Source organism: Vicia villosa, linkage group LG2 (genome assembly GCF_029867415.1).
Source record: "Vicia villosa cultivar HV-30 ecotype Madison, WI linkage group LG2, Vvil1.0, whole genome shotgun sequence".
Lineage (NCBI taxonomy): Eukaryota > Viridiplantae > Streptophyta > Magnoliopsida > Fabales > Fabaceae > Vicia > Vicia villosa.
In genome coordinates this window covers 1,841,458-1,863,600 of record NC_081181.1, presented here as the reverse complement: position 1 = coordinate 1,863,600, position 22,143 = coordinate 1,841,458, and the positions used below count along the sequence as shown (strand labels likewise).

General features: G+C 36.4%; 3 protein-coding genes across 3 annotated transcripts; all 3 read right to left on the bottom strand.

Annotated features, from left to right (window-relative positions):
- Positions 1 to 1,151: 1,151 nt before the first annotated feature.
- LOC131645749 (uncharacterized) lies at positions 1,152 to 2,821 on the bottom strand. Its single transcript, XM_058915967.1, has 2 exons — positions 2,452 to 2,821; positions 1,152 to 2,015 (listed from the first exon to the last, which is right to left on the bottom strand). The coding sequence occupies exon 2, from the start codon at positions 1,963 to 1,965 to the stop codon at positions 1,324 to 1,326; it is 642 nt and encodes a 213-aa protein (XP_058771950.1). The 5' UTR covers positions 1,966 to 2,015; positions 2,452 to 2,821; the 3' UTR covers positions 1,152 to 1,323.
- Positions 2,822 to 8,005: 5,184 nt separating this feature from the next.
- Positions 8,006 to 8,908, bottom strand: LOC131648371 (uncharacterized). The gene is made up of 2 exons (XM_058918134.1): positions 8,626 to 8,908; positions 8,006 to 8,574 (listed from the first exon to the last, which is right to left on the bottom strand). Exons 1-2 carry the CDS (start codon positions 8,906 to 8,908, stop codon positions 8,006 to 8,008), a joined length of 852 nt encoding a protein of 283 aa, XP_058774117.1.
- Positions 8,909 to 19,417: 10,509 nt separating this feature from the next.
- LOC131648304 (uncharacterized) lies at positions 19,418 to 19,807 on the bottom strand. The gene has a single exon (XM_058918078.1). It carries the CDS (start codon positions 19,805 to 19,807, stop codon positions 19,418 to 19,420), a length of 390 nt encoding a protein of 129 aa, XP_058774061.1.
- Positions 19,808 to 22,143: the final 2,336 nt, after the last annotated feature.

Genomic DNA, 22,143 nt, shown 5'->3' with positions numbered 1-22,143 from the left:
GAATGGTAATTTTAATGCAATGCTCAAAGCATATTTTTGAAACCAAAGTCATTATTGGAATGATGTTATTGATGTAAAGCAAATGGAATCACTGGTCAAAACACAAAGGTTAAGATAATCAAAGTGATGGATAAAGCAAACAAATGATATCAAAACAAATGATTGGCAAATCTCATGGGAGTCAGGTTACGCAACCTTGTTGTAGTATGCTTTCAAATAAACATTGCTTCAATTAGGTCTTTTAAAGGTTGTAACATGGTCAGGTTCAGGGTTTTAGAAACAAAAGATACAAGGCTCAAAATTTGATTGTACCCACCCCATCTTCGTGATGATCTCCAGTCTTAAAACTCAGTTAATTCAACTTATGCATTCAAGTTCCAAGAGACTTCTGGATTTGCGCCTTTGATAATGATGATAGTTCACAAGCAAAGAGAATTTTTGAGATGGCAGTCACTTCTTCCTTTTTGTAGTCACAACATTTTGTTGCTTGAGGAATTTATTGACTTCTCTTTTTTTCATCTTTTTCTTTTGATATCCCTAACTTTTGCCTGAACTGTTTATTTTTGTACTTACAGTCAGCGGGATGCCTTAATTTTTGCCTAAGTCATCCTTTTGATTTGACTTAGCAGGCTTTTCTTTGATTCTTTTTTTTAATACACATTTTCTTTGAAAGATAGCGACTTCCTTCCTTAATGATTGACGAACCATCATTGGCTTTTGATTGACATCTCCAACACTTCGTTGATGTATGCGGAGGAAAGCTTGTGATTGAAACCTTTGTTGAAAGGTGTACTGAATGATTCTCTTAAAATAGAATGCACAGTCAAATTAACTGAGAACTACCCTGCCCCAGGTTTAAAATGCGGGTTTTTTGTACAAAAAGAAACTCCTACTTCGAAGGCTCAAAGGGGTTAACAAGGGATTAACTTCCTTATTTCTCCAGTGTTTGGGAATTGAAGCAATGCCTGTACATCATCAGCAAAGTTTATTTGAAAGCATACAAGTCAACAACTTGGGTATTTCGTTGTCATCATCCTCCCTCCAATCTTTGCATAAAACACAAGTTTGATAGAGAAAGCAAATGGAAGAAAATTTTGTAAAAGAAGGCATAAACATAGTAGTAGATGTGAATGAATTCAAAATATGCAATGCTCATTTCATTAAAGTTAACATTCAGGAACAAACAAAGATTGAAAGCAAAATATACAATGAAGGAAATGCAAACAGTAAAGAAACAAAGGCCTAGTGATTAATCAGCAACAAGGATGAGCTATCCTGTCTGAAACACTTGGCTTTAGGAGACCATCTGGCTTTGACTTGTCTTCAGCCACTTTGATCTGGCAAAGGATTAGTGACAACGTTAGGACCCATATCCCTGAAAGATAGCATCTTTGATCTAACCAACTCTTGCACCAAGGTCTTCAAAGCATAACAATGTTCTAAATCATGGCCAGCACCACCCTGATGAAACTCACAATGAAGATCAGGCCGAAATCCTATTGAGGGAGGGTTTCGAGGAGGAGGCATGGCTCTTGTTGTAATTAACCCTTTCCGGACCAAAGTAGGATACAGTTCAGTGTATGACATAGGAATAGGATCAAAGTGAGTCCTATCACGATTCCGATCTTGTTTCTGCTTTTTGTTACCTTGAGAAGGAACAGACAATGGACGTTGATGCAGAGTCCTACGAAGCACTGATTGAGGAAAGCAAACAGGTGTTTCCTTCTCTACTCCAAAATATGAATCACATGACATAACAGATGGTTGCCCTTGATTTGAAGTAGCAACGGAAAAGGCTAAATGAGTATCCACTTGCTTTGTAATAATCGGAGGAAAGTTGCATTCTCTCTTCAACAAGACTTGCAGGGTTTCCATAATCTGATCCATCTGTATTTTCAACTGGCTAACCTCTGCTCTTAGCAACTCTTGGTCTTGTTGAAGTTCTTCCATACTCTTCAGATACATGTTTCTAGTTCAATGTGTCGAGGAATCAGCTTGACGGTAGATAGACGGCTCTGAAGATGGAGACAGACAAGAATAAGTTTTCTGGACAACCTGGATAAATGCATGAAATATGCAAATGATGCAATGCAAATGCAATGTTGTTTGATTTTCAAAGAATTCAAGTTATTAATTTGTAAACATCAAAGCATGAAGGAAATAAATCCTAAATTGGATCAAAGCATTGATCAAGTTATCATCAAGATCAATCATCCATTTTGGTGGATTAGGGTTTTCACCCCATCAACACCCAAGATCCATTGAGTTTGATGAAACTTGTGATGTTTACAAAGAAAGACCTATGAGTTCCTTGGAAATCAAACGAATGCTTGGTTTATGTATCCATCATAATCAAGGTCACACAGGGTCACACAAACAAGGTTCAAAGTCACGAGCATGGAGTCACGGTTAAGAACAACCCACAAAGGTATGTACTAGGGAATTTTGTACCTGCCAAACGGGTTCTACAAAGGTTCCCAGAGTTTTCAATCTTCTATCGGATACTACCAGCACACACAATTGCTCATGGGCACCAATAATATTCCTAAAAAGACCTCGTCTGAGCGTAGCATCGCATGACAACAAGAACAAATTGGTACTTGAACTTGTTTCTGCGCTACATCCTAAAAAAGGCTTAGATGGGTTAAAAGGGTTCTAGGTCATTCAGCTTCTACGGACACTCACTATTGAAAATAATAGCGTTCTTACGATAGCTCGTAACAACATCTACTACCTTCCATGAGGCCTCCACTGATTGGGGTTCCACCATATGATGCTCATGTTAAGGATCGCTCCTGACATGCAACTATTGGTCATACCACCTCCTATCTCAAGCTACTCACAAAAGTTCGGGTTAGAACTTTATCTCATATCACAAGGTATCACCCAAGTAACCACATAAAAATATATACAAAAAGCAAACAAATGGCAATAACATAAACACACAGATAAACAAAATAGGCTAAACCCACTTAGAGATAGTCCCCAGCAGAGTCGCCACTTTTCTGTAGCGGCGGAAAATTTTGAGTTTAAGTCATTGGTTAACTTAAATCGTTAAAAAGCAAGAGTCGCCACCGAACTTTTTTAATTCCAAAAGAGGAAAGGGAAAAAACTCGAAAAAACCACAAAAGAAATCTGGATACGGGGGTTGGTTATGTAAGGGGAAGGTGTTAGCACCCCTCACATCTGTGGTACTCCACAGGAACCTTTTGAAAATCTGTGTTTGAAAGTTAGAGCGGTTTTGTTTGCTAAAAAGAAATAAATAAGAAAAGAAAAGGTTATTTACAAAAGAAAAAGATTATTTACAAAAGTTTGCTCGGCAAGATGTAAAATCTTGTGCCTACATACCTCCTCAGTGCAATGGAGAAGTCAGAGCATTTGTAGTTCTGCTCAAAAGTTTCGAAAAAGGATTTTATTGAAAACAGTTTTAAAGGAAAAAGAGTGCAAGTGCACAAAAGAGTTTAAAGAAGAACACATGACAAAAGTCAAGGTTTTATTATGAAAAAGAGTTTTGAAAAAAACAGGTCGATGGCGGTGCGCAAGACACTCGACTTACAAAGAGTTGGTTGGGAGCTTGGTATATGGACCAAGTAATGCGGGGGTGAAGATTTATTAAAAGAGAAAAATGGAAGAAGTAAATGAAAACAAACAAGCTCATACAGGTAAAATCCATACAAGCATAAGGGTTCAAACATAAAGGAATGAACATGAAAGAGGTAAAATAAGAGTGTACGTGCAAGTGTGCATGTGTAAGTACGGTTGATGGCGATGCGTGAAGTGCAATCGACTTATGGTAGAAAACGGCTAAGAACCTAATATTCTTTTATTTTGAAAAACGGTTAAAGCATGCAAGCAATAATAAAATAAAGCAGTAAAGGAAAGCGGTAAAAATATTACAAGGCCTCGGGGATGGGGATTACACACTTAAACAAATGGGGATGAAAATTAACTACTAATTATTACAACCCAATTGAAAATTAAAGCTAAATAAAAGGATAATATGTACAAAAATTAAAATGAATTATAAATGTCCACAAGTAAGTCCAATGCCTCAATGATAATAAAACCTCATAAAAATCAAGCAAATGTTAGTCACGGATATATATAATGATGTATGAGTAAATGACAAAAATATACTAACAAATATTAATCAAAATTAACTAAAGAAAGTCTAGAAATAAGCATATTAAATCCAAAAAGAAATAGATAAACATATTTTTTGTATTTTTAATAATAGTAGAGAAATAAAAATCTAAGCATATTTTTGTATTTTTGATAGTAAAACAAATATTAGAAGAAAAACTATAAAAACCAAACATTCAAATAAAAGGGGTTAGAAACAGTAAAATAAGAGGTGAACACAAAGGAAATTCGCTGGGCTTAACATTGCAGGCCCCAAACAAAATATATCAATCCCAGGAGGGGGTATAGCGCTGGGACAGAGGGTGTCGCAAAGAGTTTTCACGGATTGGGCTGAAAAGCTTAGCCCAAACGAGATAATCCAAACAGCCACTGGGGTAGTATTGGATCTTCATGGGTGTACATAAAGTAATCTGTATTGGGCCTGGCTATTTTCTAAACCCAACACAAGTTAAACAAAAAAAAGATCAAACCCTAGAAAAAAAAAAGAACTACCGCCTCCTCTCACACAAATCAGTGGACCTCCCCTGTTCATATCTTCATCTCTCACGCTCTCAAATCACTCTGTTTCTCTCTGTTCCTATTCTATCATCCCTGCTTTTGTTTTTTTTTTTCTTTCTCAGAAATTATACTCATAAACAAATTCAAATACTCAAGCATGATTAAACAACAACAAAACGTCATGAACACTCACAGCATCAAGAAAAAAAGGGATCTTACGGTTTAGATCCTCCAAATCAACAAACCGGTTGAGAAGTTAAATCAACATTCAACAATTCAAAAGTATAATCACAGAAACTTCAGACAAGCAAGACATCATACACGATTATCATTTAAACATCAGAAACAGAATATGGTAAGGAAATGAAGAGATACCGTTCCGAAAGTTATCGGGAAAAATCCATATGAATGTTCAGCTTCGGTTTGTTGGTGATTTGTTGGTGATGTTGTTGCTACGTTTTGGTTGCAGGTCGTTGTGAATGCTACGGCTCTGAATCGAGTCTCGTCGGTGCGTGGCGGTGTTGCGTGCGTTTGTTAAATCGGATGTGATTATGGTTTTGTGAGTGAGTTTTTGGAGTGTTGGTTTGGTGAATATTTGGAGTGAAGGTTTATTGTGAGGTGAAGGTTGTATGGAGACGAGGTAAGTTGTTGTATGAGTAATATGGATGAATCGGTTGGATGAGTATTTTGGAGGAGAATTTCAGGTGATATTCAAGCAGAGTAACATTGCATTTTTCTCCTCCCCTTCTAATGATCTGAAGCAGTGTTTATAAAGGAAGTGAGAGGTGAGGGTAGGATAGGAAATTGAGGGGAATTGGTGAGGAATGAACGTGAAGTTTGTTGCAATTGGAGAGGGAATTAAGCTGATTTTGTGGGATTGAAGAGGTGAAACGCGTGAGGATTTTTGTGAGCTGGGCAGAAGTTTGTTATTCTTTTGTCTGTAGTGCATTTCTAGAAGTGTGAATGTGCAGATTACATTTTGGTGAAATGTTGCTGTATAAACCGTGACCTGCTTTTTGGACATTCAAATTGACTTCATGAATTCATCATTTGGGCTTGAAGATAAATGCAGTGGGCCTTCAATCCTTTTGGACCTCACCTTTTTTATTGCACCTATTTAAAGTCATAATAGAACAAACTACAAGTAATAATAATAATAAAAAAATATGATAAAATGATTTACTAATCTTAATTAAAAACTCAACTTATATCTAAATTGAATTTAAAATTAAAATTATAAATCCCCAAAATATTAATAAGAATAGACAAAAATACCATTAATTCTAAAATGATGTTATGAAATGAATGTATATATTTTTTTTGAATTTTTTTGAATGCATATGAGCTATATATAATTTTTTGATTTTTTAGATAAAATAAGAATACTAAATGTAGATGATGCAGATAAAATGTCGGGGCAAAATTTAGGGTACAACAGGGAGGACTGCTCTCATTCTCCTAGTCATCACCTTAGCTATGATTTTGTATATTGTGGTACAGCAGGCTATAGGTCTGAAATCCTTGATACTTTCTGCAGCAGCATGCTTAGGAATAAGAGACACCAAAGTCCTATTCCACTTCTTGTCAAACATACCCTTCTCAAAAAAGTTCTTCACCACATGAAACACATCCTTCTTCACATTCTCCCAAGAAGCTTTAAAAAATTTTGAGTTGTAACCATCCACTCCAGGTGCTTTAAGGTCTCCAATGGTTTTCAAAGCTTCCTCAATTTCCTCATCAGTCACCTCTTTGACCAACTCCATTCTTTGACTCCGTGAGATTTGCTGGCCATTCCTCAACACTGTAATGTCTACTGCTTCCAGCCTGTTCTAAGTAGTTCCCATGAGATTCCCATAAAATTGAAGCACCTCATCAGTGATATCTTCATGGCTAGTCACCACAGTCCCATACTCCTTACACGGCTTATGAATCTTCATCTTACTCTGCTTACTTTTAAGGGAAGCATGGAAATAAGCATTATTTCCATCTTCTAGTCTTATCCAGTTCACTTTAGATCTTTGTCTCATGATCTGCTCTTCAGTAGTTAGAAGCTCAAGGAGTTTCTCAGTCCTTTGTTTCTCCTCTTTAATAAAGCTATCATTCATTTTTTCTTTAGCAATGTCTTGTCGAGTCTTCTCCAGATCTCCCCTAGCCCGCTCTATCTACATGTTAATGCCACAGAGAGGCCTGCTCATTCTCTTGATAATAGGTTATAATCTCATTAGTTTCTGCCACAAGCTATTTTTTTGATTGCCTCTGCTCTTTTTGTTCCAGCTATTCTCTACCTGTTGGTGGTAATCAACAACCTCAGTAAATTTATTGATGAATTTGAACATGCTTTTCTTGGCCCTTTGTTGATCCTCATCTTTTATACATAGCATGGCATGATCAGAAATACCTGGTTTTAGCACATGAAGATCACTCTTCAAATTGCTCTGGAACCACTCTTGGTTTGCAATAGCCCTGTCAATACATGAATATATAGTACCATTGGTATGCTTATTGCACCAAGTGTATCTATCACCCTTTCTATCCATCTCAGCCAAACCATAGAATGTCATCATGTTGCTCAGGTCAATGTATTCACCTTCCTGAACAAGCTTCCCACCAATCCTATCATCGACACTAAGCACATTATTAAAGTCCCCCATGAGACACCAAAGCCCCTGCTACTTAGAATGAATTTCCTCCATATCCTTCCATAACTACCTCCTTTTATCTAGCTTATTAGAAGCATAGATAGCAGTCAACCACTGCTTAAACTTCCCATCCATATCATATACACCACAGTGCACCATTTGGTCAGAGCTACTACTACCTTTAATATCAACTTTATTCCTGTCCCATAGTATCCACACTCTACCATTAACATGTTTACTATAGTTATCAAGGATACTCCAATGATCACCTAACACTCTCCTAACTTTACCACTGTTATTATGTTTGACTCTGGTTTCAACAAGAATAGCAATATCGGGTTTTAGCCTAGAGAGACGGGAGCTAATCTCTCTATTTTTGGCCCCTTTATTCAGCCCCGTCACATTCCAGGACACAATCATGTTACACTCAAGGGTGCATCTTTAGGGTCATTCAAAACATCTAAGGACTCAAACACATTAGAGCAAAACAGAGATGTACCTGGGTAATCAGTCACTTTTTTCTTCCCTTCTTCTTTTTTCCTCCGTATCTCAGTCCATTCCCCTTGTTCATGTTCATTGGGCTTATTCTCATCCTTCCCTGTATCCTCCATGTTGACTACAAGCTCTGTCTGGTTTTCTCCATCCTTTGCATCACCTCTACTGGGTTTTGGTTGCCAAGTCTTCACAATAGTCTTCCTTTCGTTTGAGCAGACATGACCTACCTTCTAACACCTCTCACAATATTGTGGTCGCCATTCATATTCTATTTTTTGTTGTCTTATCCTTCCTTCATGATCCTTTATGGTAACCTCTTCACATAATTTTTGTGTAACATCAACCTCCACCAAAATCCGAGCATAGCTTACTCGAAGTTTTCTTGCTGTGCACTCATCTGTAAACAATGGATTTTCCACTGCACTCCCAATTTTCCCCAAGCTATTCACTCTCCACAGAGGTAGAAGCAAATTCGGTAGTTTAATCCATATCGGGATCGATCGCAGCATATCTTTTGCCATAGAGAAATCATGGCTCCATTCCAAGATAATCATAGGCTTGTTCTGAATTGTATACGGGCCTTTCATCAACACTGTATCTATGTCTTCACCATTCTTGAACTTGAGAATGAAAAAACCTTCATCATTGTAGTACATTTCTGGTAGAGTGACAAAGTTCCACGCCTTCATCATGTAGTTCTTCACCGCATTCATACTCAGATTAGCCCCAATCACATACATGATTAGCACATTCTCCCAAAACCTTTTCTCTGATTCCCCATCCTTTTCCTCAATTTCAACTTCAATTTTCCCCTCAACAACATTAGGAGCGACAAATTGAAGTTACATACCATTCATTGCGTTTCGATTCCCACCGATTACATCCACCCACAATTTGTTCTTCACTTCAGTTTCCTTCGTCGTTGATGATTCCGCCAATTTAGGGTTTTCAAGAGTCTCTGCACTCCCAGTAGTTGCTTCGCCTTTCTCTTCCGTTACGCTCTTCACCTCATCAATATTCACTGTAGAAATCATCGGTGTTGTCACCACCGTTGTTGCGTCGTCTCCATGATTAGTTCTCAGCGTTTGGGTCACCTTTTTCGGCGGTCGTCCCCTTCCGCGAGAGCTACCCATGGTTAAGTCTTGTTAAGCTTAATTCTTACTCAATTCAATTGATCTTTATTTATAATAAGTAAAAGTATTAACATTTTGGTGACCTTTATTAATAAGTAAGAGTATTAACATTTTGGTAACACTAATAATTGGTCAATTGCGCACCGGAAGAAAAATCTTCTCAAGATATTTTTTCATATTCTTTTCTTTTTAATTTTGCCCTTATTAAAATTAAAAACTTAGTTAAAATAATGTAGTGTGTAGTGTGTGCTAAAGCTCTATACCCAGCTTCTGCACTTGATCTAGCTACTAGAGTTTGCTTCTTGGAGCTCCAAGAAATTAGATTTGGACCCACAAATATACATGTACCAGAGGTTGACCTTCTGTCATCAGGATCATTGGCCCAATCTGAGTCACTGAAGGCTCTCATGGACAATTCTTGGTTGGAGTTGGCTGGTGAAAGTAACAAACCATATGTAGCAGTGCCACTGAGGTATCTGAGAATTTGTTTGACCATATTCCAATGACTGTCAAGAGGGTTGGACATGAATTGACAAGCTTTATTCACACAATAGGAGATGTCAGGTCTTGTGAGAGTAATGTACTGCAGAGCTCAAACAATAGACCTGTACAACAAAGGATCTTGCATGGAGTCAGTTCCAAATTTGCTAGGCTTGTGATGACTGAGCATATGAACAACTACACCATTTGCTTCCTCAATATTCACTTTTCCGAGTAAATCTTTGATGTACTTGGTTTGTGTTAGAATGAGAGAGCCATTGAGCTGATAGTGTACTTCAAGTCCTAGAAAATACTCTGGTTTTCCAAGCTTCTTAAGTGCAAATTCATGGTGCAACTTAGAAATCACCTTGTGAACTAGGGAAGAAGAAGAACATGTGATAAGTATGTCATCTACATAGACTAAAGCATAGAAATTGATACCTTGATGACTGTAGATGAATAATGATCGATCACACTTGCTAGCTATAAATCCAAACTGAAATAGTGTCTTGTGCAACTTTTCATACCAGGATCTAGGAGCCTATTTTAGGCCATATAGAGCCCTATTGAGTTTGCAAACTAGTGTCTTGTTGTCACTTTCAAAACCTGGAGGTTGGATCATGTAAACTTCTTCTTCAAGGGATCCATTAAGAAAAGAATTGTTGATGTCAATTTGTTGAATATCCCACTGATATGTTAAGGCTAGAGTAAGGAGAACTTTAATTGTTGCTGGTTTAACAACAGGAGAGAATGTTTCACGATAGTCAAAGCCATACTGTTGATTGAAGCCTTTGGCAACAAGCCTGGCTTTGTACTTGTTAAGAGTACCATCAGAGTTTTCTTTTACCCTTAACATCCATTTGCACCCTATAGCTTTTCTATGAGAAGGAAGTGAAGTAAGAGTCCAGGTCTGGTTAGCCAAGAGAGCTTTGTACTCTTGTTGCATAGCTTCAAACCAATAAGGTTGAGCTAATGCTTGTTTCACAGTAGTTGGTTCAGTGTGGGCCAAAAAGACTCTAGGTTTTAAACTACCAGTTTTGCCCCTGGTAACCATGGGATGACTGTTAACAACAAGTGGCAAATCTGGTACACTTTCATTGGTGGGTGAAGACTCAGTGACTATGGGTGTAGCAGGACTACTAGGAAGAGGGGAATCAGTCATGTGGATAGACTCAGTTTGCTCTAGAATGTGTTCAGGTTCAATGTATATAGAATTATGTGATTGTCCATTTGAAGTGTTTGATGGTTGATGTGAGAAACTTTCAGACAAGAACTGCTGGGTATTATTAAGGGGAACATCAGAATTTGTCCTATGAGGACTGACAACATTGGTAGTCTGACCAAGTAAAGTAGCAGACTGTCTAGGATTTGATAGGTGAGACTGGTTAATGTTGTTGACTGGAGGATTTTCTGAGCTGCTTTGCTGCAGCCTTAGTCTAGGAGCAGATTATGTGCAAGGATTTTCTTGCTGAGTTATGTTTCCCAGTATAGAGTTGTAGGGAAATTGATTTTCATCAAATACTACATCTTTTGAGATATATAATCTACCTTCCTTACTCAAACATGTATGACCCTTATGATGAGGAGACACACCTAGATACAGACAAGGTTCACTTCTAAATTGAAGTTTATTTTTATTGAAGGGCCTGAGATGAAGAAAACATAGACAACTAAATGTTCTAAGGCTTTTGTAATCTGGTGTGACCTTAAAAAGAGCATGAAATGGAGAAGTGAAAGTAGGAAAATTTGATGTTGGTAATCTGTTTAGGAGATAAACAACATGAGTGAAACTATGATCCCAATAGTCAAGAGAGACATGTGCATGAGCCAAAAGAGTTAAACCCATTTCTACTATACTTCTATGTTTTCTTTCAATTGTACCATTTTGGTGTGATGTATGTGGACATGTTAGCCTATGTATTATGCCCAAATTATTTAAGTATGTAGTGAAAGGTCTAAATTCACCCCCAAAGTCAGATTGAACAACTTTGATAGACACATTAAGTCTAGTTTGCACATAAGTGACAAATTGTTTGAAGAGGCCAAGAGTTTCAGATTTCTGTTTCATAAAGTACACCCAGGTGTACTAGGTGTAGGTATCTACAATGGCCATATAATAAGAATATCCCTGACTGGACAAATTGGGGGAGGGCCCCCATAAGTCTACATGAATTAGCTTAAAAGGTGTGTTATACACAGTGTTAGATAAAGATGCATGTAATCTATGTGATTTGCCAATATTGCAAGAGCTACAAGATTCAATGTATTCTTTATTAGATGAAGAAATATTACACAATTTTAGGACAGACTCGAGTGCTACAGAATTAACATGTCCTAGTCTATTGTGCCAAAGTGAAATTTTATTAGAACAAGTATTTGACAAAGTTGTAAACTGATCTTTAGAGGAGATACTGACACCGTTGGCTGCAGGAGAGTGCACTTGTTGATGTGGAAAACAGTACAAGCCACTAGTATCCAGGAATCCTTCTAAAGGAACCTCCTTAGATACCTGAGATTTGACAAAACAGTTATTAGCATGAAACTCAAAGAACACATTGTTATCTTTAGCAAATTTTGAGACTGAAATAAGATTTCTAGTAATGCTAGGAACATGGAGGAGATGTTTCAGGGAGAGAGTTATGTTAGAAGAATTGAGTTCAACTGAGCCAACAGATTTAATATCAAGTCCTTGACCATTACCTATTAAGACTTGATTTGAGCCATTATACCTATATGCATTATGAAGGAAAGAGCTATTAGGAATTAAATGGTGAGAAGCACCTGAATCAGCAAACCATGCTTGGGACTCCAAGTTTGAAGGAATCTGCAGATCCTCCTAGTGAGCTAGGAATGCTGAGGCTTGTATGGAACTTGACTCTTGCTCCTTCTTTTCTCCCTTGGATTGCTCACTTTGAGTAGTTGTTTGGTTCTTTGGCAGAACTGGCTCAAAATTTCCATCATATCTATGCCAGCAGTCCATAGCAGCATGGCCATATTTTCCACAGAGCTGACATGTGGGCCTGTTACCAGTGGTGTAACTTGTTCTAGCTCTTCCTCTTCCTCTTCCCCTGAAGTTTCCTCTGCCCCTGAGTTGTTGAGAACCACCTCTGGTGGTTTTATGATTGAGATTGTCCTCAGAGTGTGCATGTTTGCAGTGGGATTTGTGAGAGAGAGCTATTGGCGATATTTGTCGAGCTGAGCTTCTTGAACATACAGCAAAGCCTCAATCTCATACAAAGTAGGTGGTTTGATTTTGCCATAGACCATCATGATGAATGGATTATACTCTTCTGGAAGACCTTGCATAATGGAATCTATTTTATCTCTTTCGGAGATAGGTTCTCCTACAGCAATAAGTGCATCCGAGATTTCATGAATGCGCAGGACAAATTCAGAGATGGAACGATTTGCCTTTTTCGTAATATTCAGTTCAGCTCTCAATTGATTCATTCTGGCTTTCATAACCTCGGTGAAGTATTTGTGGATTTGATCCCAAATCTGATATGAATGTTTGTAAGATAGAACTCTAGGTAGTACAGATTCAAATATGGTGGACAACAACCATGTGAACAGAGCTTGATCTTGGACAATCCAAGATTCATACTCCTCTGAACGGATATTGGCAAGACGATCTTTGTCGGTTTTGAACATCGCAGGAATTCGTGGATTTACCACGAAACGATGGAGTTTGTGAGCAAGAATGATACCTTCAATTTGCTGATTCCATAGTAGGAAATTCTTCTCTTGGAGTTTGATAGAGAGTTTAGGTCCAAACATTGTGTGATTGGATGAATTAGCAAACGACGGTAACTGTGTTATCGTGTGGTGCGGCGATTCTGAATCTTCCGGTGATGTCGCCATGGATGAAGCTTCTTGTAACACCCCAAATCTACCCCGCAATTATAAGCTAAAATTAGAGTGCATTTAAAAAACATTCATCAAACAATGGGATGTCGCATTTCGACTTAACCAAATAAACATACTTGTATTGCATTTAACAAAGATACATAGCATTCAGAAAACAAAACTTTATCCAACAACTTCCAATTTCATCTTATAAACATATTTCAATTCAACTGAAAACAAATGTCATCATGGAGTACAACAATTAAATAATAACGAATAATCCCCCCGAGTGCTGCGTATCAGAGCAATGGACACCAACTCGACTTGCCATAAAGCAACATAAAGACTTCACATAAATGAACTCGAACATCCACGGCTAATCTTGAGTACCTGCCCATTTCCCATGGTAGGGGAAATATCAGCAAAGGGGTGAGATATCTTACAATATAAAGGAATGCATAATAAATAATATAGGAGATATAGATCATACATAATCTCACCACTTCGCATCACATAACATCTTACAACACTTTTCATCACAAAACACTTATCAATATAATACAACTTTCAAAAACTGCAACAATGCCATTAATCAATTAAGACAACATATTCAATTTCACATTTATACTATCATCACGTCACAACAAACATATCATTGTCTCAACAATTCAAATCATATAACCAGCTTATGAAATGAGAAAAATATCAACAATCAACCATGACAATATATGTAGTTCACAAGTAAGATTCCAACACATCATGTAACACCCTTCTAATACCCCGCATAAATAATAAACAATAATCAGAGTAAACATGAAAAGGGCATTACAACTTCCAAATAATTAAACAATAATACTCATGTCATGCCATAAGAGAGAACGTCAACCAAATTTATTCAGATCATCATGTTTAACACAGCGGAATTATCTTTAACATCTGAATAACAAACAGCCAAGTCACAGACTTAAAACACCAACATAGGAAATCCACCCAAAATAGAAAGAGTTTAACAAGTAACTCTAAACGACGCCCCCAGTGTTACACGACCAGAGCATGACACGGACCCAACTGACTCTAACGAACTACTTGACGAGCTAATCCTCACCAAGTACGAGAGCTACTCCTCAATCTGAAAAATAACAACAGTAAGGGTGAGTCTCATTCACATTTAACTAATGTTATAAGATATAGATAATAAAATATCATTTCACATGCCATTCACCCAATCACAGTTATGATCAAACTCAAACCATACAATCAGTAAGCAAACAACCAAATTAACACATATTATAACATTGGACAATCTTCCATTCATGTTATAATAGCAAAACAGCCTAATGCAATGCAACTACATGCATGTGGTACCAAAATCTGGGATAACCCAACTCACCGACCCACCATCGTCAAGGATACGGTAACACCCACTCACTAATTCCACACAATGGGAATTAGCTACCACTGATCCACCATCGTCAAGGACCAGCCACATAATGATTATGAATGCATGCATCAACCATAACATGCTCATCACCCACATAAATCGATCAATGCCATAATCATCAATAAAACACATATTTCATACCAACAATACATGTATAATAAACACCAGTCATAACCACAACATCATACAGGTAAGACATTCATTAGTGTACCTATAAGCATATCCCACCACAAACAAATAAGATCGGGTGTTTTAAAAATAATTCAAGCCACAACTCAAAACACCATTTGATTATATAAATTATTTGATTAGCTCCACTGTACTCGAAACGGCACCAAAATCTGGTTTACGGTTTAAAAGTTACACATTTTTAAACTTTTCAAAACGGCCTATCGCCAACAGCACGCGGCGCCACACACAGTTTGCGGTGCGGATCGAATAGGAACTACGCCTTCGCGGCGCAAACAAGGGTTCGCGGCGTGGAACGAATAGGAACTACGCCTTCGCGGCGCAACCAAAGATTCGCGGCGCGGAACGAATAGGAACTACGCCTTCGCGGCGCAACCAAAGATTCGCGGCGCGGAACGAATAGGAACTACGCCTTCGCGGCGCAACCAAAGATTCGCGGCGCGTACTGAACACAACACAACTTCCTGGCTTTCTGCCAAGCAGTTCGCGGCGCCAACTCCTGGACGCGGCGCGAACTGGCGATTTCCAGAACTCCGAATCGCAGAAAACAACCTGCGATTTTGCCCTTCCTTCACCAATTCATTACCAAACCAATCCCATTCCAACCAGATTTGCATACAGTGAAACAAACACATATTATAACACATTTATAATACATCAACCATCCAATTAACACCATACATGGTCAATAAAATCATTATGCATCAATCCTCCCAAAACCTAACACTTCTATAACCTAAGCACAACCCAATTGATACGAATAACACGATCAAATTCTATCATACTACCTATAATCCCATAATAGAAGATAAACGGAAGAGTCCCCCCTTACCTGAAGGTTGATTCTTCGCTCTTCCTCGTGTCGCACTTCTCCGCTCCTCTTCTCTTTTCACGTTCAGACTCTTCTCTTCTCCTTAGTTCTATTCTTCTTTCCCCCAATTCCTCTATTTTGTGGAAAATAAAATAAAACTATTTTAATTGGTAATAGGGCCTACCAATACACCCCCCCTCTTTACTAAAAGCGACACTGGCCCATTAGTCTCATTATTCCCATTTTTCTCAGTTAACTCAAATAATTCTAATATTTAATCCAAAAATTAATTAAATTAAATAAAGAATTTTATGGGGTGTTACACATCACAACAAACATCTCATCATCATAATCACAAACATTCAAGATGCAATTCAATATGCGACTTCATGTTATGCATATGCATGTGGTGCCATTTGGAGTAAACTCCTAACTTAAACATTTGCCATTGGGCCAACTTAAACATTTGCCATTTTGGCCAACTTGAACATTTGCCACTTGGGCCAACTTAAAAAGTGCAATGAATGTGACTCAATGATGCACATCCACACTCACACTTAACCAACATAAGCAACATAAACAACTTAACTAACTTAACCAACTTAAACGATTGCCATTTAGGCCAACTTAAACAATTGCCATTTAAGGCCAACTTAAACAACATAAATCCACATAAACAACATAACCAACATAATCAACTTATTTCTTATCAACACAATACGACTTCTCAACATTCACCATAGGGTCTACGGAAACAACAACAAATTCCACATACTAGCAACAACAATAACAATGTCATCACATTAATAACAACAACAAATTCATCATATTACAACAACAACAACAACAACAACAACGAGCCCGTCATGTTAATAACAAACATCAACAATTCATCTTATTAACAACAACAACATATTCATCATATTCCACAATTCAAGCAATCATCATAACACGTTATATTCAACTTCCTAATAAAGACATATTCATTGTTAATTCATCATATGGCATCACTATTAGCTCATGCCTCTCAAGACGTACAAATAATCACATATAGCATACAACATCATTAACAATTATGCATATCATCACATATATCATTATCTCATCATAAGGAAGGTACATATCATCAAACAAATTCATTTAAATAAAGCTTCAAAAAGGTTTCTAAATCATATTCATTGGAAAGGTCTCAAACTATACACGAGAATGAATCAATACAAGAACATGTCATGTAATTCACCATTCCATCACCAACATACATAGTCCAAATTATCATGTAATCGTCATCACAAGGCACATCAAATTATACGTCACACATGTTAATTAATCAATTAATAACACATAATGAGCATATAGAAGTAATAGCCATGCAAGTCAAGTCTCAAACAAACAAGAAAATGATTCATGACACGGTTCGCGCCGCCAAGCAAAAGGCAGAAACAAGTCATTCAAGAATCCATTCAGTTCGCGCTGCCACCATTGTTCGCGTCGCGAACACAAGGCAAAAATGAACTTCTGCGCTAAGTCAGCACAGTTCCCATTTCTCATTCCATCACCCAATTCACAGTTCAGTTCAATTTTACACACGAAGTTCACATTCATATCATATATACAACTCATATGTATCATTAGATTCATCAAAACCTCATTCATCATGCAAACCTATGAATTTCACCCAAATCCCAAAAGTTAGGTTTTCACATTCTTCCCACCAAACATGCTACAATTCAAAACCCACACATAGAATCATGGTAAGAAGCATTATCATATAATTTCCATCAATACATACAACATCACCCAATTGATTTCACTCAAAACCTAACAATTTCAAACTCACACATCCATGGAGAATAACATGCAATCTAACCCACCATAAACATCAACATGCCAACCCTTAGAGAGTAAGAATCCCACCCTTACCTTAGCAAAAGCTTCACCTTCTTCAATGGAGTCCTTCCTCTTCATGCCATAGTTTTTCCTCTTTCTTCCCTTCTTTCTCTTCTTTCTCTTATTTCTCTTCTTTCTCACAAAATGAGTTATGGGACCAAACCTCTAAAACCCTAACTCTTACTATCCTTCTTTTCTTAATTGGGTAACCCACATTCCAATCTCATTGTGTCATATTTCTTTCACTAAGGTCCAATTCATAATATTCCACTAATTGCTCAATTAAGCCAAATAACACACAAATAAATAACCACACAACATAACCGAATATTATTTCCAGTAATATTCCACATCTACCATCGATCCACAACTTAAATAATACTAACTCGCAATTGTATTTCTCCAACTAATCCGACCACAACTTAACTGCTCACATCAACATATTAATCCAATTACGCCTTTAGAATAAGACCGATAAATCTCAACCTCGACTAATTCCAACGAATAAATCCTTGATTTAATTTAATTAAATAATTAATTAAATTCGGGGCGTTACACTTCTTAGAAGCTTTGCAACAGATTCTTGCAACTGAAAAAGATGAGAAGAAAAGCGTTTGGCTTGAAGAAGGATCGAGCTTCACCTAAGGCTTAGTGGAGAGGATCGAATGTGGTGATGAGCAGCGGAAGTTTGGTTGGATCGACGGCGATTGATACCATATTAGAGTATGAAAAGGCTCTACATTTTCATTACATCAGATTGAAGAAGATGGTCTTCAACCATTCAGTTACAAGTCTGTTATCAATCGTAACAACCCTAAACTAACTCTTATCCTTATATACATTACACTTGCTTATACAAAAGATGCAGAGGTGTATTTAGTAAGACAGATAAGGCTTTAAGTACAAGAGTTAGCCCAATACAAACATGACAAGAATAGGCCCAATGCATGCCCTATACACACTAATAAATTGAACCATTTAAAAACTATTCTATTATTATTGCAAATACTATTATTTTGAAAAGTTTTTTATTTATCAATTATCCCTCATGACACTAAGGTCCTAATTGATACATATGATATAGCATAAGCAAAATCTCCTATCATTTTTATCTATCTCCGCAAGAATAAACAAGTCTTCAAAGGCACCAAATCCATCGAAGGATTCAATTGGGGCGCTACAACCTTGTGCTAGCTAAAAAAATTAGTGAAGAAAAAGGATACAAATCAGTAAAGGGATTCTAAGTAAACAGAAAAGAAAAAAATTATAAAAGGATAGAAAATGACGACAAAAGATGCTAATAAAATACCAATGAATGAATCCAATAGATTTAGTCCTCAAATACACATTATTCTAAAATTCTAACTATTCTAAAATTCTAAACCTGATACTCGTAACTTCTATGTTAATCTGATTGAAAGTACAACTCTCCCAGCAAAATCAATGTATAAAGGACTCTCGTCTAAGTCATCGTCACTACTTGAAATCATCACAATTTGAAGAAAGATCCTATTGGATAAAATGCAAATGCTTCACGTGAATCATATAAATAACCTACATGGTAATATATAAATTAAAACAAAATGGCAAAAATTATTAATCATATAAATGCCGCAAAAAGACAATAATCAGACAAGAACTTAAATTCCAAATGAAATGACACCAAGAAAAAGCTTAAAGAATTTGTAAAATATGTGATCCAATTTAACTCCATTGAGAGCTTGATAATAGAAGCAACAAGTGAATGATCAGTAGATGGAAAAACATGAACGAAAGTAGTTTGTCCATTATCGAGTTTATGAATCTTGAGATTTGATTTCTTACTGATCTTAGACATGTATCTCTTTTTTCTCTCTTATGGACTATCAAACTTGTAATGATTTGAAGTCACATGAGAAGCAAATTTCTGAGAAGTAGCTAACACTTGAGAGCACTTTGGACATGTATATGGTCCGTATTTCTTGTGTGGTAGGGTGTGGATTATACCATCATCAATAATTTTCTTCTTGAAACGAACCCCGACAGATGCAACATGACTAGTAGGAGCAACAACTGTCTGATTGGATGGTAGCTCACGAGACTGTGAAGATCTTGCGACAAGGAGATTATGATGATAAGCACCGTTAAAAACATTCATCTGCATAGTATTGTTGTAAATGTTGATGTCATTCTTGTGATTATAAATTGATGGTGATGGTGATGATGATGCATTGGACTGAGAAAACTGAGCTTCTAGAGTTTTCATTGCTTTCAAAATTTCGGGAGCATGACTATCATAATTATTGGTAGCAATTGATGATGAAAAATCTTTCAATGAAAAATTGTGAGAGTGTGTATTGCGCTCTATTATCCTAAATACATTGCAAGTAAAATTATTTAGTATAGGTAACTAACTTACTTTAATGATTTTATTTTAATATTGTTTCTATTAAATAGACCATTGTATACAGTATCATTAAAGTATTACTCATTTCCCATTTTAATTATTTTACATTATTTAAAGATACGTTGGAGTTGTCCAAAGCATAAATGCACCAAGGTCATAAAAAATATGAATGAGCTCAAGTATGAATGTATTATGGAATATTTACATTCTACTTACATTCGTTTCTTCTTATATTAATGGAAAATATTTACATTCTAATTATATTAATTTTTTATATTATTTAAAAAGAAAAGCCATAACATAGACAAAATATTAACATAGAAATATTATAACATAGAAAAATATAATAAAGGAAAATAATAGCATAGAAAATTATTAACATAGAAGTTTTTTTTTTTAAAGTAAAGTAATAACATTGAAAAATTATGAACATAGAAAAAAAAAAAGAAAATTAATAACATATACAAAAAATAATTAAAGGAAAGTTAGATTTCAACAAAAAATTATTAACATAGAAATTTAAAAAAAAAAAGAAAAAGGAAACTAATAATATAGAGAAATTATTAAAAAGGGAAAGTAATAAAAAATAGATCAATGAATATCAAATGTTATTCATGATTATTGAATGTTATCTTTGTTTTAACCGATTAAATCTATGGATTAGAAAATGTAATTGAAAAATACATTACGAATCTTGATCACGGATAACGCTATGTTGAAATCTAATTGTTAGACATAGAATCAGAATTTAACATTCAGTCGAGTATCTGATCTTAATGATTATTGGATTGTCTCATAGTCTAAGAAATTGCCAATTAAATAATCCGGGGGCTGGCATTTAATTATTACACGCATTGTGACAACTTTTTTTATTGTTTTAAGCAAATATGTACTTGTTAATATTGTGTATATATATTCTTCATTCCTCATGTTGCTCACTTGTTGGCTAGGCTTTTAAAATCTGTTTATGCCGAGTAGGAAATTGAAATGACCATTGCTCTTTGATCCGGAGATAGAAAGAAATGGTCAATGAAACAATAGTAAAATTAGAAAAAGGAAGCTACTAGCCAAGCAAAGAGAATAATAAGAAGGAAGCTCAACTTCTTCAACAACTTCAAAACTAAAAGTTATGGAAGATCCAGTTCCTGAACCAACTGGCATGCCAACACACAATAATCCACGACGGTTGGCTCGTATGGGTAGAACTCTTAACAAATGTTCGGAAAACTGAGATGAAAGTTGGGTTGCTTCAGATCATCTATGAAAATCCTTTCACTAGTCTTGGTCATGAAGATCCATACACCCATCTCACTAAATTCTATGAGATAGCTGAAACTCTTGGAGCTTCCGAAACTGAAAAAGAAAATGTATTCATGAGATACTTCCCTTATTCCTTGATCGGAAAAGCAAAAGATTGGTACTTAGACCAATCGTTGCAGATCATGACCAATTTGAATACTCTTGAGGAAAGATTTCTTAGCAGGTTCTTCCCACAAAACATATTCATGGATGCAAAGACCACAACCACCGTGTTTTCTCAAAGTTCAACTGAAACACTATGTGAAGCATGGGAACGGTACAAATCTATGTTACAGAAATGTCCAAATCATGGTTTCAACGATCTCACAAAAATTTACATTTTTTGTAATGGTTTGCAATCACAACTGAATCTTCTGTTAGATGCAACAACGGGTGGTTCTTTGATGTCAAAAAGTGTTGAAGAAGTAATCGCTATCATTGATCGAGTGTCACTCAACGATCATCAAGTATAATACAACAGAGGTCCAGTACAAAGAAAACTAGGAATCCTTAATTTAGGTACAAATGATGCAATATTGGCTCAAAGCAAGATCCTCACTCAAACTGTGAAGACATCACCAAGAGATTGTCTAAAATGCCACAATAGTTAAAAGAAATGCACGAAGCACATGTAAAAATTCAACAGGTAGCTTTTTGCAAACTTTGCACCAGAGATCACCCAACTGGATTTTGTCCTCTAACTAATGAGGAAGTAAACTACTTGGGAAATCTACAGTAAAGGCAAGCACCATTTCATGGGAACAAAGGCTATCCGAACAGAAACAACGTAAATTATGGAAAAAGTTGGAGGCAAGATGCGAGACCGTCATATAGGCATCCATAGCAATGTTTCAATTATATATCGTTTCAAATATAAATTTTTGCAAGAAAAATAC